Source organism: Palaemon carinicauda, chromosome 44 (assembly GCF_036898095.1).
Source record: "Palaemon carinicauda isolate YSFRI2023 chromosome 44, ASM3689809v2, whole genome shotgun sequence".
NCBI classification, from domain to species: Eukaryota; Metazoa; Arthropoda; class Malacostraca; order Decapoda; family Palaemonidae; genus Palaemon; species Palaemon carinicauda.
The window spans coordinates 1,120,290-1,135,920 of record NC_090768.1 but is presented as its reverse complement, the minus strand read 5'-3'; the positions used below and the strand labels follow the sequence as shown (position 1 = coordinate 1,135,920).

At 37.2% G+C, this 15,631-nt stretch overlaps 1 protein-coding gene across 3 annotated transcripts in view; it reads left to right on the top strand.

The window, feature by feature from the left end:
• Top1 (topoisomerase 1) overlaps window positions 1-13,987 on the top strand; it is a 57,912-nt gene extending 43,925 nt beyond the window's left edge. For all 3 annotated transcript variants that reach the window (XM_068366312.1, XM_068366313.1, XM_068366311.1), the window contains 5 exons: window positions 560-797; window positions 1,269-1,625; window positions 2,805-3,047; window positions 3,354-3,605; window positions 11,712-13,987. In XM_068366312.1, coding sequence (XP_068222413.1) covers window positions 560-797; window positions 1,269-1,625; window positions 2,805-3,047; window positions 3,354-3,605; window positions 11,712-12,368 — 1,747 coding nt within the window. In that variant the 3' untranslated portion in view covers window positions 12,369-13,987. The remainder of the gene's footprint in view (window positions 1-559; window positions 798-1,268; window positions 1,626-2,804; window positions 3,048-3,353; window positions 3,606-11,711) is intronic.
• Window positions 13,988-15,631: the final 1,644 nt, after the last annotated feature.

Genomic DNA, 15,631 nt, shown 5'->3' with positions numbered 1-15,631 from the left:
ACAGTTTCAGCTGATCCATAAAATTTTCACCCATTGCGTCAAGATGTGTTGGAGGAAATGATACATACATACATATACCAAGGCACTTCCCCCAATTTTGGGGGGTAGCCGACATCAAACAAATGAAACAAAAAAGGGGACCTCTTCTCTCTACGTTCCTCCCAGGAGATGAAATGATAATGATTATTAATATTCATGCTTCAACCATAAATGGAAAACAAAATACTATAATCCGCTAAGATCCCAAGAGGAAAGTAGAGTTATTAAAAATCTTTTAAAAGGGAACTGGATAAAAGCGATAAGATAAAGTTCAAACTTTATTGCTGTGATATTGTTTATAGATATTGTGTGGAGCTGAAGTGAAAATATATTTGGTGGACTTGTATTTGAAAATATTGATTTCTGTCACCTACACACCACCAGTTTAATGATTGATTGCTGGAAAAAAATACTGTTTATCTATTGAGAAAATAAGCTCTGTTAATTTAGATAATGATAGAAATTAAACGTAGCATGAGGGCCTAGTGATATATTTATTTTGCATGTTTTTTTCTCTTAGGTGGGAGGAAACGAAGAGAGATGATGATCTCAAGTGGACATTCCTTGAGCATAGGGGACCAAAGATGGCTGACCCTTATGAACGAACACCGAGTCATGTAAAATTAATCTATGATGGTCAGCCTTTAGACTTATCAGAAACTACAGAGGAAGTTGCAGGGTTCTATGCTCGGATGTTGGATCACGATTATACAACTAAAGAGGTTTTCAATACCAACTTCTTCAGAGATTGGAGAAAGGTAAATATGTCCAGATTTGGTTGGGTTTTAAAAGAGAAGTACGATTGGATGTAGGAGTCCCTTGTTCACCTCGCTCCAAAGAAGTGCACTGTGACACACTTCCTATGATGTGGATAACCAAACTGATAGTGTTGGAAGAGATGGCAGACATGGTATTTGGATCAAAACACAGGAACTTTCTTTGCAGTAAGGGTGTGTTTGGGTGCACTTCTTCAGAGCAAGGTGTACCAGGAATTCCTGTGTCAAACTACTTAATTGAAGTTTGTTTTTGTAGATGGTAAGTTTAATTTACATTAATTTGGTTAGTTATTCCATTTTGTACATACTATACTGTATGCTTATGCCAAAGTTTATTTTATCTATTGTCTTGGATTTATTCATAAATCAAGTCTTGACTGCATGTACAGTATGTATTATGTAATAATGAAATTGTTTGTTATTTTAATATTGGTTTTATTTATTTATCCATAGAGCATGACATCAAAGGAAAAAGAAATTATAACAGACCTGAAGAAATGTGATTTTAGAAAACTTCATGCATATTATGTGCAAAAGAATGAGGAAAGAAAAAATAGAACCAAGGAAGAGAAAAAAGCTCTCAAGGAGTTGAATGAAGAAATTGTGAAAGAATATGGTTGGTGTACTATTGACGGTCACAGACAACGTATTGGAAACTTTAAAGTAGAACCGCCAGGTCTTTTCCGAGGTCGCGGAGAGCATCCCAAACAGGGTATGGTGAAGAGACGAACAATGCCCGAAGATATCATCATTAACTGCTCAAAAGACTCTGTGATACCCAAGCCGCCAGAGGGACACAAATGGAAGGAGGTAAGTTCTAATTCATTGCAGTTGCTTCTCAGTTGATATTATCCTTGTCCCTTTGTTGTATAAATTTTTTATGGGGAACCCAAAATTTTTAATGTTATATAAAAATATTCATTAGTATTTAATAGTATGTTGTTTATATTTGTTAATATTAAGTAATTTTTGCAGTTTTCTATTAGATTGAATTTTATAAAAGTGCCATGTATGATAACTTTTGTCATGCAAAAGCTAGTTCTACTGTGCTGTATTTGGATAAATTATTGTTTGGGCTTCATTATTGAACTAATGAATTTTATAATAAAAGCCAAGCCATTCATTATATGATTTAGTCATACTTTAATTCTGTGTAAAATATGTTTTTGGGTAAAAAAAATTTTATTTAGTGATTCTAGTTAATTAGCTTCTGAAGTAGTTGTCATGACTAATCCACAAGTTGGATTTTATTTAAAGCATTCCAATTGTAGATTGTGATTTATACTTTTATTATAGATTTTGCACAAGTAATGTTCCCCCAGGTGGTGTAATTGCTTTCAGTGCACCTCAACCTCTATATAGATGTTACTACAGAGTTTTTGTAGCTTCCCTTCTTTTCCTTTAATTTTTTCATCTTGATGTAGATTTTCTAACCATTGTTATAACTTGGGTTTTCCTTCAATTTTAACTTTATCTGTTATTTGCTCCGTCTCCAAAGTCTTGATGAATTACTAAATGCCCAAGTGGGTATTTGTGCTTGGTCACGAGTCGAACTTTATAAATAATGTCATAATTAATACTTCCTATTTGTATCAACTACTGTATTTAATCGAGCTTCAAGACAATAGTGACATGTAAAAGCGCCCCAGATCTGGGACCCAAGGATTCATAGTTATTGCTCCAGATTTTTTATATAATGAATGCAGGTCACATCTATAGCTGACTTGGTTGTGGCTTATTGCAGTAGCTCTTGTTGAAGGTTTTTCTTCTGTAAGCCACTCTACTTTCATGAACTTTGGTAATACCTATAGGCTTCAAATGAGGAGTTTGTTCAGAAATTATTCTTATTTGGGAAAGGTTAATCTGAAGAGCTTACACAGTTATTTGGGAAGTGGCTAAAGGGAATGGAGGAAAGATCGAGTTGATAATGAAAGCATTGAAAATAATTATACTGTAAAGCAAATATAAAGTAACTACTAATTTTTGCAGGTACGTTTTGATCCAAAAGTTACTTGGTTGGCATGTTGGGTGGAAAATATTCAAGGACAAACCAAGTATGTTATGCTTAATGCTGCATCCAAGCTAAAAGGCGAGAAAGATTGGCAGAAGTATGAAACTGCACGAAGATTGCACCAGATAGTAGATAAGATTCGTGAACAGTACCGATTGGATTTCAAGAGTAAAGAAATGAAAATTCGTCAGCGAGCTGTAGCTCTTTATTTCATTGATAAGGTAATAATTTTTTGAGGATTCATTTTATTGTATTTTACTGAATTACTGTGTACCACAGAAATTGCAACTGGGATGTTTAATTTAGTAGTAATTATTCTATAATTAGTGTCGAGTATTTCAATTGTAAATTTGTTATTTTCAATGTTTTTTTTCTACAAGTATAACAATTGTTCAAATTCAGTTAGGCTATTAAAAGGATTTTGATGTACATTCTTTGATGTGTGGTATGAAATTTGAATATTGTAATAGGTGGGTGATTAACACCTTTGAGAATGTAACTTAAATAGTTCTTGGCTTGTATTACAGCTTGCCCTTCGAGCTGGTAATGAAAAAGATGAGGACCAGGCAGATACCGTAGGTTGCTGTTCTTTGCGTGTTGAGCACATAACTCTTCATGAAGAAAAAGATGGAAAAGAATATGTAGTAGCTTTTGATTTCCTCGGTAAAGATTCTATTCGCTATTTTAATGAAGTGGCAGTTGAGAAAAGGGTGTTCAAGAATCTGCAACTCTTCATGGAAAACAAGCAGGATGGTGATGACCTCTTCGACAGACTCAACGTAAGGGAGTTTTTCTTTAAATTTGATAATGCAATCTATAGTACTGTTTTAGGGACTGTGAATCAGTGTGTTTTGTTGTCTTATTAGGTAAGGGAAATATTTACATGAGAAAATTTTATTTTCTCAACACTTTGGTTGTCTGTAGCCAATGTGTTGTTTTGTAGATGTGAGAGACAGTATAAACATTTACTGCTCATCTATTTTGCAACTGGTTTGAAGATGTCAAGATCTGATAATCAGTTTGTGGGTAAGGCTTGTTTGATGATCAAAGTTAGCATCTATACAGTTTTAATTCTATATGTTATGAGACTTTAACAAAGGCTAATTATTCTTAACATCTTAATGGTATACTCCACCTAATCTGCACAATACAGTAAAGGTGCTTTAGTATCGACATCAGGTTTTTTAACATTTGTGAATTGTTTTGTTTAAAAGGAATTGCTAAAAAATATGAAATATATATGTGGTGGATAACGGGGGAGGGTGGGCTTTGGCACCCTAGCAGTACCAGCTGAACTCGGTTGAGTCCCTTGTCAGGCTGGGAGGAACGTAGATAGTAGAGGTCCCCAATTTGTTTTGTTTCATTTTTTGATGTCGGCTACCCCCAAAATTGGGGGAAGTGCCTTGGTATATGTATGTATGTATATTTACAATACTGTACTGTTTTCCAGTACAGTACATTCCATTAAAGAACTGCAGTAGAGGCTTTTGGATAAGATGCACGGACAATATGATGTTAGAATATTGTAGTAACCTATAGAATCTGCTGAAAACAAACGCACATCATTAGCCTTTGCTGCGCTTCATTATAACCAAGAATCAAGATGTTAGTCGCTGCTTGTTCCAACCGTTGAAGAAATTGTTGAAATTCCAGTCATCAATTTTTAATTTTTGAATTATGTCCATTATCCTGTTTTTATCATTATGCAATACAGTATTAGTCAAAAAAAAAAAAAAAAAAAAAAATTGGCTACCAATAAGTGATCTCTTGACTTGATAATATTTTATAAGTCTGTATTGAAAGGACATATAGTTCAGTACATTTAAATCCATAACCCCTTAACAATATGAAATATTGAATAGATGTGAAGTATCATTTCAAATAATTAAAAATGTTAATTAGATAAGACATAGAGAGAAAAGGCATAATTATAACAAAATTATAAGGACTCAGGAATGATTGATTATACAGAGGGGATCATTACATGCTATAAATAGTGCCAGAATAAGATATGTTAATAGGAGACAGTCAGAAGCATTAATTTAATTATTAGCTCTTGTAAATTGGGACAATGTATTTGGTTTTTGCCTTCACTGAACACCTCGCAACCTTATCAATCATTTAGCTAAATTCTATGTCATTTGAATAGAAATAATCTGTTTCCTAGGTGCAAATTCTTTATAATGCGTTTAAATGCCTCTCTTTACTTTGTCTGCAATTTCAAACTTTTTTTCTTTTTTTTTCTAAGGATTTTAAGGGATCCAGGAAATTCTGACCCCAAGGCTCTTGCCCTGTTAGTCCAACTCTCGTGGTTAACCCCTTGGGTCCTTACATGGCCATTGAAAATTCTTTCTCATTTATGAATTGCTGGCTACCTAAGGGCAAAAGTCTGCACCTTAGGGCCAGATCCAGATCCTTAATAATTGGATCCCTCTGGTTTCGGCTAATTTTCCTTTGCCTATATTGTAGGTAGAGGGTGCAATCTTAGAAGTACTTGGTTTTTTTTTTTTTTTTTTTTTTTTTTAAGAAGACGTAGGGGATGTATGAATCAGATTTTTACAGTTAGGCATATATGCAAGAGAGATTTAGCAAAAGGTAAGGATGTGTATGTTGCATTTATGGATCTGGAGAAGCTTACAATAGACTTGATAGGGAAGCAATGTGGAATATGATGACAATTGGTGGAATGTTGTTGCTAGCAGTGGAGAGTTTATACATGGGCAGTAAAGCTTGTGTTGGGATAGGAAATGAATTGAGTGAGTGGTTTCCAGTGAGAGTAGGACTGAGACAGGGATGTGTGTTGTCGCCCTGGTTGTTCAATTTGTTTGTTGGTGAAGTGAGAGAGGAGAATGCTCGAGTGCTTGGTCGAGGATTGAAACTGATAGATAAGAGTGATTATGAGTAGGAGGTGAATCAGTTGTTTGCGGATGATACTGTATTGATTGCACACTCGGTGGAGAAGCTGGGATGATTAATGACAATTTTGGAGGGTGTTTGAGAGAAGGAAGTTGGGAGTTAGTGTGGGTAAGAATAAGTTTACAAGATGTATGAGAAGGGAGGGTTGTGCTAGATTGAATGTCATATTGAATAGAGAGTTACTTGAAGTACAGTAGATCAGTTTAAGTATATGGGTCTGTTGTTGCTGCAAATGGTGGAGTGGAAGCAGATGTATGTCAGAGAGTGAATGGAGGACGTAAAGTGTTAGGGGCAGTGAAGGGAGTGGTTAAGAATAGAGGGTTAAGAATGAATGTAAAGAGAGTTCTGTATGAGAAAATTATTGTACCAACTGTGTTGTATAGATTGAACTTGGGGAATGAAAGTGACGGAAAGACAGAAAATGAATGTGTTCGAGATGAAGTGTCCGAGTTGGGCAGGTGTATCTTGATTAGATAGGGTTAGGAACGAAGTAGTGAGGGTGAAAAAGTGTGTAAGAAATGCATTAGCAGCTATAGTGGATATAAATGTGTTGAGATCGTTTGGCTTTCTAGAGAGAATGGAAAATGGCCATCTGCTGAAGATGATGATGAATGCAAGAGTTGATGGGAGAAGGCCAAGGTTTGGTTGGCTGGACAAAGTGAAGAAAACTCTGAGTGATAAGAGGATATATGTAATAGTCAAAAGAGCATGCTAGAAATAGGAATGAATGGCGAGCAATTGTAATGCAATTCTAATGGACCCTGCTGCTTCCTACGGTCGCTTTGGTAACTGCTGAGGTAGCAGCAATAGGAGATTTGTCATATGAAGCTTCATTTGTGAATCCCTTGTCAGGCTGGGAGGAGCTAGGAGAAGAAAGGTCTCCCCCCTTTTTATATATATATATATATATATATATATATATATATATATATATATATATATATATATCGGCTGCCCCCAAAATGGGGGAGGTGCCTTGGTAGATAAATGATGTAGATTTTAAAATGGGCCCAAGGATTTATACTGCATTATGCCTAACCACTTACATTAGTGTTAATGTTGAGCCTCATAATGTTCTACTAAGTTTTAGAAACATCAAACATTATAGGTTATACTGTATATGTATCTCATATATATGGTTAATGAAAATATAGAAATTTTTAATATAAAACTTACACGCTGGTTATATAAGAATGGCTAAAGTCCCTGGACCCCGGCAAGAAATTCAAAATCTTGCGCGGCTATCGCAGATAGGCCAGGTGTACACTAGCGCCCTCGCGGTACTACAGGTAGAACTATATCCAACTTCTTATGATTTTCCCTGCCGCCATAGCGGGCTGTACTATTGGAAATTCTCTCTTGCTTTTTACCCTGTTTGGACGTTATTTGGTGATGTATTAACGTTTTTTGAGTTTGGGCTTTCGCTTTTTTATTTTATTTGATCTGTGATCATGTATTTATAACTTGAAAGGTAAGATTTAAAGGTTTTTCAACCTATTTTAAACCTCACGAAAGCATGGGGCGAGATGTAAACATCTCGTCCATTGATGATGTGACAACCTTATGTCGTAGGCTATAAGTCCGACTTGCTTTTTTTCAAAGAATTATAAGTGGATACTTTCTTTTGAAGTATTAAGTTATAAATTAAATTAAAGGATTATTAATCTAAGAAAATGTTATCCTTTTAATAGTTTTTCTTGAGGTAATCTTCGATCTGTTTGCAAAGATTAACTAGCGTTCAGTTGTTATGCAGTTGTCAGTATTGTTACGATATTACAATATTTGGTAGCGACTTTTATGAATAGTACATTCTTCTTACTATACAAGTTTTTTAGTTGTACTATATTAAAGGAACATTTTATTTTGAAATTACTTGGCCCTGTCAGTATTTTTCCTTAGTCAGAGATTAAAGGAAGTTAAATTTCCTTAATGTTTATACGAATCGATGTAGCGCACGATTCTATGTATCGTTGTTTCCTTAGTGGAATACTAAGATTGTTTGTATATTAAGTGTAAATGTTCCAATGAATACGAGTGGTGATTCATCTTTTATTGGAATTCCTTAATTTAAGGGTTTATTTTATTTTATAAATATATCTATTAAGGTAATATTTAATATTTAATATTTAATATTTCGCTGCATTTATATGGGATTTTGTTTGAGAGAACGTACATTTTGGTTTTCAAATGATTGTGAAACTTTCTTTTTACCAAAGAGTAGTATGCAAATTTTTAGTGTAAAATTACGCAGTGAATTTTATTCAGTGGAGAGCGCTTCTGTTCGGACCTGTTGTTATCCTAGTCTTAGACCTCTGTCAAGCTCCCGGAAGGGGAGAAATTAAGTCGAACGACGAAACGAATCGAGAGGGTAGCCAGGCGTTACAGTCTTTTAAGACCCGAACTGTCATCCCCCAGAACGCTCACCCTCGCTATAGATAAAGCGAGGTATTAGTGTTGTCAAACATTATACGCGCGCTTCTGGCGCTAAGATGAAAACAAAATTAGATTCGTTCTGCGTATTTACGTTTCATGTGGCGTGGACTTAGTGCCTCCACCTCCACCTTCACCTGATGGGTGTCGTCTCCCGACAGTGGCAAGCGCTAGGGATTGACGAAGATAGTGCTGATTACATTTCGCCCAAGGTTGATTCTGATCTTGGCTGTTAGGCGTGAAACGGCAATTATCTTCGTTTATGCAGTCTTATCAGCCTGCCGTTGACAGTGCGGTTGGGTGTCACGATTCCGGTTTTGACGCGGTCGCACAGGCGTCCTGCCTATTCCGGTGATGACTCCTCGTCGCACAGGCGTCCTGCCTATTCCGGTGATGACTCCTTGTCGCACAGACGGCCTACCAGCCGCAATGTTCAACGGTGGGAGAAGGTGGATGCATCACTTCGAGTAGCTTCTCGACGCCAACAGACCGCTCATAGCACCTAGTGTCAGTCTATCCAGGCGCGCTGACGATTGCCAGGCAGCAGAGCGTGCTACCAAGTTACATGACAAACAGCGGAGCGGTGCGTCAGCGGAGCGGAGCGTCAGCGTCAATGCAGACGCTTCGCTACCTAGTGCGTCAGCGGAGCGTCAGCGTCAGTGCAGACGCTTCGCTACCTAGTGCGTCAGCGTCAGTGCAGACGCTTCGCTACCTAGTGCGTCAGCGGAGCGGAGCGTCAGCGTCAGTGCAGACGCTTCGCTACCTAGTGCGTCAGCGGAGCGGAGCATCAGCGTCAGTGCAGACGCTTCGCTACCTATGATAATAGACTTTGATGTCTACATGACCATGACCGTCTAGCGTTGGGACATTTGTGCCAGGCGCTAAATTAAGAAATAAATCTTAACTAGAAAGATATTATATTCTCGGACCAAGGCCTGCTGGGTTAATCTTGGTTGGGAGAGCTAGAGTTAGAACCTCTAAGCATTGAGGTCAGAATTCAGAATCCTAAGGAGTGGACTCCTAGGAATCAAGACTTCTCTTCCTAGGATAGAGTCCTGTAGGAGGAAGGGAATGACTCTCAGAAATTCATGAGTTTTTCTGAAGAGTTTCCCTTTTATTTTATAATTGCTGCTCCTCGTTCTGACTTCAGTTTTCGCTAATTGCATGGAAGGTGTGTCTATTTATTTTATTATTATTACTAGCCAGGCTACAACCCTAGTTGAGAAAGCAAGATGCTTTAACCCAAAGGGTTCCTATAGGAAAAGATGGCTCAGTAAGGAAATAAGAAAATAAATAAATTAACATTAAATCATTCCCAGAAGAGTAACAGTGTAAAGAGACAGAGCTCATGGTGAGTGCAATAACGCGTCCTCAATACAGTAACGAACCTAACTGTAGAGGTTTGTGCAGCAGCGCCTGCAGCTGCAAAAGCAGGAAGTGCATTAGGGCCTTTATGAGAATAAAGTATAAGAGTATATCTCCCACCACGGGCAGATCTTTTATGATTTAATGTATTATGTTTTAAAGCGCAAAAACTTACCAGCTAGTTCGATAAGAATGGCTGCAGCAAGCAGAACCTAAGCGGCAGCGTGACGAAGCTCAGAAGTTAATCGATGAAGCCGCGGAGCGTCAGCGGCAGGCAGGCGCCAAGCATCAGCTTGACGACCCACGCCAGTCGAGTCATGAATTGGCGGAGCGTCAGCGCGAGCATCGCATGAGCACGGCGCGCCAGGATGCGGCGGAGCTTGAGCGCGAGCATCGCGTGAGCGCGGCACACCAGGACGCGGCGGAGCGTGAGCGCGAGCATCACGTCAGCGCGGCACGCCAGGACGCGGCGGAGCGTCAGCGCGAGCATCACGTGAGCGCGGCGCGCCAGGACGCGGCGGAGTGGCAGCCTCAGCTAGATTCTTCCCATAGTAAAACCAATCATGACAGCAAACGCAAGGCGAGTGGCTGTCAATTGGATGTGGATATGGAACAACGCAAGCGCGCCCATATCGTCACTGATGCGCCCTCACAGGAAGGTCAACTTGTAATCAGAGCGCAGCTTTAATCGGCTAAAACGATGAAGTTTTATTGGGAAAGGACCAAAGAAGTTAAGAGTTTATTCATGACTCTTTGGTGCACGGTCAAGAAGCCTGCGCTATCTATGCCTAACACGCTCTATCATCTCGTATAGACTTTAATTACAAGCGTTCTTTCATACTGTTGTGTGACAGATCATAACATGTTGAAAGTGTAAAGACTCATGAAGTTAGAGCTGTAGGAGCTTCTGTAACTTTTAAACTAATCTGTTCTCTGCAAAGCATGGCGTATACAGCCTTGTGAAGGGGTAATCCTGTATTCGCCTTCCATTTCTTATACCTTATCCAGTCTCTTTATGAGGACGTCTACGTTTTGGGATCACTCGTAACGAGTGTATTAGTAGGTGAGACATTCACCACTACCTTTCCCTAGATTCCTAGTACCCCTGTTCTTCTCTTGGAACTGTTACATTTGTTTTTTATGATTGTACATGAAGATTGGTCGACCATCTTCCGCAATCTTTGATCTTGTCAGGTGGTCATTTTGTTCCTAGAGAGTGCCCGGAACAAGGGTATTAGTTGAGGTCCTGTCATGTTATAGTTTATTGAACCGTTTGACAGCTCCAGTGAATTTCCAATTATGTATCTGTCTCTGACCCACCACCAAAGGTGTCAATCAGCCATTCTTATATAACCAGCGGGTAAGTTTTATATTTAAAAATGTTATTTTCATAATAAAATAAATTTTTTAATATACTTACCCGCTGGTTATATAAGTTAAAGACCCACCCTCCTCCCCTCTAGAGACCATGGGGCATGGAAAATCTGAAGAAGTTGGGTTTAGTTCTACCTGTAGTACCGCGAGGGCGCTAGTGTACACCTGGCATATCTGCGATAGCCGCGCGAGTTTTTGAATTTCCTGCCTGGGTCCAGGGAGTTTAGCCATTCTTATATAACCAGCGGGTAATTATATTAAAAAATTTATTTTATTATGAAAATAACATATTTATTAGATTTATAATATTAGGATTATGCATGGCATTTATGATGTTTCTAAGTATTGCCAGTGTATCATACTAGTTTTAAAATGGTGGTTAAATGTAGAAAGTATGTTCACTAATTATATTAAGTACGTTTTACACATTGTTTTGATGCTGCTACTTATAAAACAAAAGCAATGTTAAACTCGATATTTATGTCAAATGACAATTCAAATTGCTGTACAATAAGAGATTTTGAATACTGCTATAAAGCATTTTGTATTAGTATATACTTTAAATATGTACAGCACCATCAAACTCTAGCAGCACATTTTGGTTGTCCGCGTATGTTAAGAGGCACCACTTATCTGCTATGTCCTGTTGAGTTGATAATATTTTTCGGGTGTAGAAGTGAGGTTAAACATTAACACTGCTGCGTTAGATGTAATGCAACAAGTATCTATAGTTGGCATTTTACTTATTTTCTGTTCACAAGTTGTGTATCTTATGTTTAAATTTGCATTTTTTTTTTCAGACTCAAATTTTGAATAAACACTTGAACGAATTGATGGAAGGTCTCACTGCAAAGGTTTTCCGTACATACAATGCTTCTCGAACTCTACAAGAACAACTGGAAGGAATGACAAATCCTGATGATCCCATTCCTGCCAAGATATTGTCTTATAACAGAGCTAACAGGGCTGTAGCCATCCTTTGTAACCATCAACGGGCTGCTCCCAAGACTTTTGATAAGTCAATGGCAACTCTACAAAAGAAAATTGATGATAAGAGGGAGATTGTTGAGGAGGCTGAAAGGGAACTCAAACGTTTGAAGAAGCAAGCGAAATCTGGAGGCACACAGAAAGATAGAATCCTCTACGAAAAGAAGAAGAAAGCTGTCGAACGCTTGCGGGAACAACTAGAAAAACTAGAAATGTCTGCCACAGACAAGGAGGAAAACAAGACCATTGCCCTCGGCACCTCCAAGCTAAATTACTTGGATCCGCGTATTTCTGTAGCTTGGTGCAAGAAATTTGATGTTCCAATTGAAAAGATTTTCAATAAGACACACCGTGCCAAATTCCAATGGGCTATTGATATGGCCACAGCTGAATATAACTTCATGGGAGAACCCATGGATATATCTAGGACAGCAAATGATGATGATGGAGAAGAGGAGGAGGAAGATTAAATCATTATTGATAGACCAGAAGTACGTGAATCAAGTGAATGAGGAGGGATTTTGTGTGACCAAAGACAGTGATTTTTTTTTTAATGTATGAAGGGAAGGTACAGGACATTTCTTTTTATATATTTTTTCCCAATGTACTGTATCTTCGTGACTTGAAGCCTGGCATGGTCGTGATGTGTTTTAAGATTTACAGTGATGTAAGTTTATTTTGAAATGTAATGTATTTAAATGTATTTTAAGAGGGTTTTCTGAAACCTATGTACCTTAGTAATTATTTATTACATTGAATTTTTTATTAAAGATATTTGTATGTAGTTTTGCTAGGCCAAACTATTTTATTCACATAAATTGATTTTTTGTAAATGAATTCAGCAAAGGAGTGCAAGTGTGTGTGTATGTATGAGAACATGAAAATGTTGATATTATGATGAATTGTCATAAGCATTTGTAGAGTTCACATGAAATGTTAGGTAATTTTTGTGTATATACTTAGACAACACATATATCTCATTAGCCATATTCTGGTGATAGTCCCGGTCTCATCAATGCATGCTTTTTTTTTTTTTTTTTCTTTTGTTAAAATCATTGCTGGTTATTGTTGTTTTAGACATTTTTCCCATTCTTTGGGAATATGAAAGTAATTGTTCGATCAGGGTTTAGATTGTGTATCTTATGTGAGTCTGCCAGGTTTGGTAAGCTTTGATGAGCCATTTATCATGCAGTTAACTACAGTATTCATTGTAAATCTCTTGGTCTTGCCAGTTTTAAATGTTGGTTGATGACTGCATTCATATGTCGTAAAGTATTCCTACTCCAGTCAGCTTTCATCAGTCACCATTATTAATGGCTTTATTATACATTTCTTTCTTTATAGATAAGTTGCAACAAAAGTAACTACAGTAGTAGATAATGTAACATAGTTGCACCATATGGGTGACAAGCCCATGAGGGTCTTGGGTAAAATAGGTACAGTAAACATTAAATCTCAAAGAAAAATATTGTATGTTCAGCTTAAAGTGATAGTTCTTTGCAGTCACAGTGGGGTTAGTGGGACCATTTCTGCTGCCTTTTAAGAGAAATTATGATTCAGTGTTACTAGTCAAGTTACTCAGATGTTTGGTCATACGATATTCATGAAATTTTATGAGGGGAAAGGAGAACTTGATTCTCTTAATGAGAAAATTTTCTTTTCTAGAGTATATATATGTTTATACTCGCATTTCATTACCTCTATTATTATTTATGTGCAATAGCTGAGCAAGGGCATTTTGTATTGGGATTATTTGTTAGCATGGGCTTCTCAAAATGTCTAGTGGTATTACGGTAAGATTTTGTTTTTTAGAGACCTCAAGGGACTATAATAACCACAAGGGACTACCACCTTCAGATTCATAACTTTCACGGGTTTTATAAGTCACTGCTGGTGTTAAAAAAACAGCAATTTTTGTGACCCCCCGATGGCTAGTGCTGCAAAAGCTGTTCATAGTATTAGCTAGGTTTTGGCCTGTTTCGCCAACTACGGGAACATGAGCGTATCTCTTGTTCATCTGGCCATTCCATACCATAATGTGATATGCACTATGTATATAACTATCACCAATAAATCCTGATCATCATTTTTTCATGCTTTTATTAAGTTTCTGGTCTTTCAAATAACAGCCCTGAAAATGATCAATTTTCAGTGCTACTGTATTAGGCATTGCAAGTATTACAGTACAGTAAGGGAGAAATTATGACACAAAAAAGAAGACTGCATTAATATCTTCTACAGTATTTTACATTGCATTATGTATACCTATATATTAGATAGTACAATAAAGGGACATGAATATTACATCCATTAAACGTAGAATGTAGAAAGAAGACACTCTTCCCTATATAACTTTATTTAGTCAAAAGAATGACTGGCGAGTCACCTGGAACACACAAAATACAAACCAGTAATGGATAAACTGAGGTAATTGACATGTCTATCTATCTATCTGTTCCTTAGGGGAAAGTTTTAAAGGTTAGCAATAAAACTTGATGCAGTGGAAACAGCAACTTATGAAAGGTCTGTAATATACTTGATTGCCAAAATATAAGAATATAGGTAGTTTGTGGAGAACATCTCTCCAGCCTCAGCTTGTGTGCATGATAGCGGATATCCTGATCTCTAAATAGACAAACTCTGTCAGTGCCGACAGTAAAGGGCTACCAGGTACATCTAGAATGTGATATTAAGAGGGGCCTAGCCGTTCACACCTCTTTGGACAGGTACTTAACCCTCAAGGCAGTTATTCTCTTAGAATTACAGTGAACCCTCGTTTATCGCGGTAGATAGGTTCCAGACCCGACCGCGATAGGTGAAAATCCACGAAGTAGTGACACCATATCTACCTATTTATTTAACATGTACATTCAGACTTTTAAAACCTTCCCTTGTACGTAGTACTGTTAACAAACTACCCTTTAATGTACAGAACACTTAATGCATGTACTACAGTACCCTAAACTAAAACAGGCACATATATTAAAGGCGATTTTATATCATGCGTTTCCTAAACACGCCAAAAAGCACGATAAAAAATGGCAACCAATGTTTTGTTTACGTTTCTCTGATGATAATGAAGAAACAAACACATTTAAACATCTGTGTATAGGTTAGTTTTTGCATCGATTATATTGATTATTCAGTACAGTATGTTGATTTTGTTATTACCAATGTTTTACTTAATTTTTCTTAGGACTTCCAAATGAAATTTTTTTTCTTTATGACGCCGCCTGAAACGACGGCGTCATAAAGTACGCTCGGTAAACAAACAAAGGCATTTAACGCGCATGATGAAAGTGATAAATAATGATATTACAGTAAAAGCTTTTAGAAAATTTTATTACAAATATTATTTACCGAATCTATATAAAATCATACATACGTAGCAAAGTGGGAAAACAATTTACGAAAGAGAGAGAGATTTGTTTTACGTACGTAAATGTAAATTTTAAACAAAAAAATAGCCCCATTTCATATAAAATAGGTTATTACCAATATTTTACTTTATCATATTACAGTAGTCTATAATACTGTAAAGTTCAGTACAGTATGTTGTTGTTATAGTCGTGGCGATGAAATTCTCACGAAACAAAAACACGGCATTCAATTACAACAGCTGATTCTCTCTCTCTCTCTCTCTCTCTCTCTCTCTCTCTCTCTCTCTCTCTCTCTCTCTCTCTCTCTCTCTCTTGTGTTATACAATATTTACATATTGATGAAGAAACTAAAA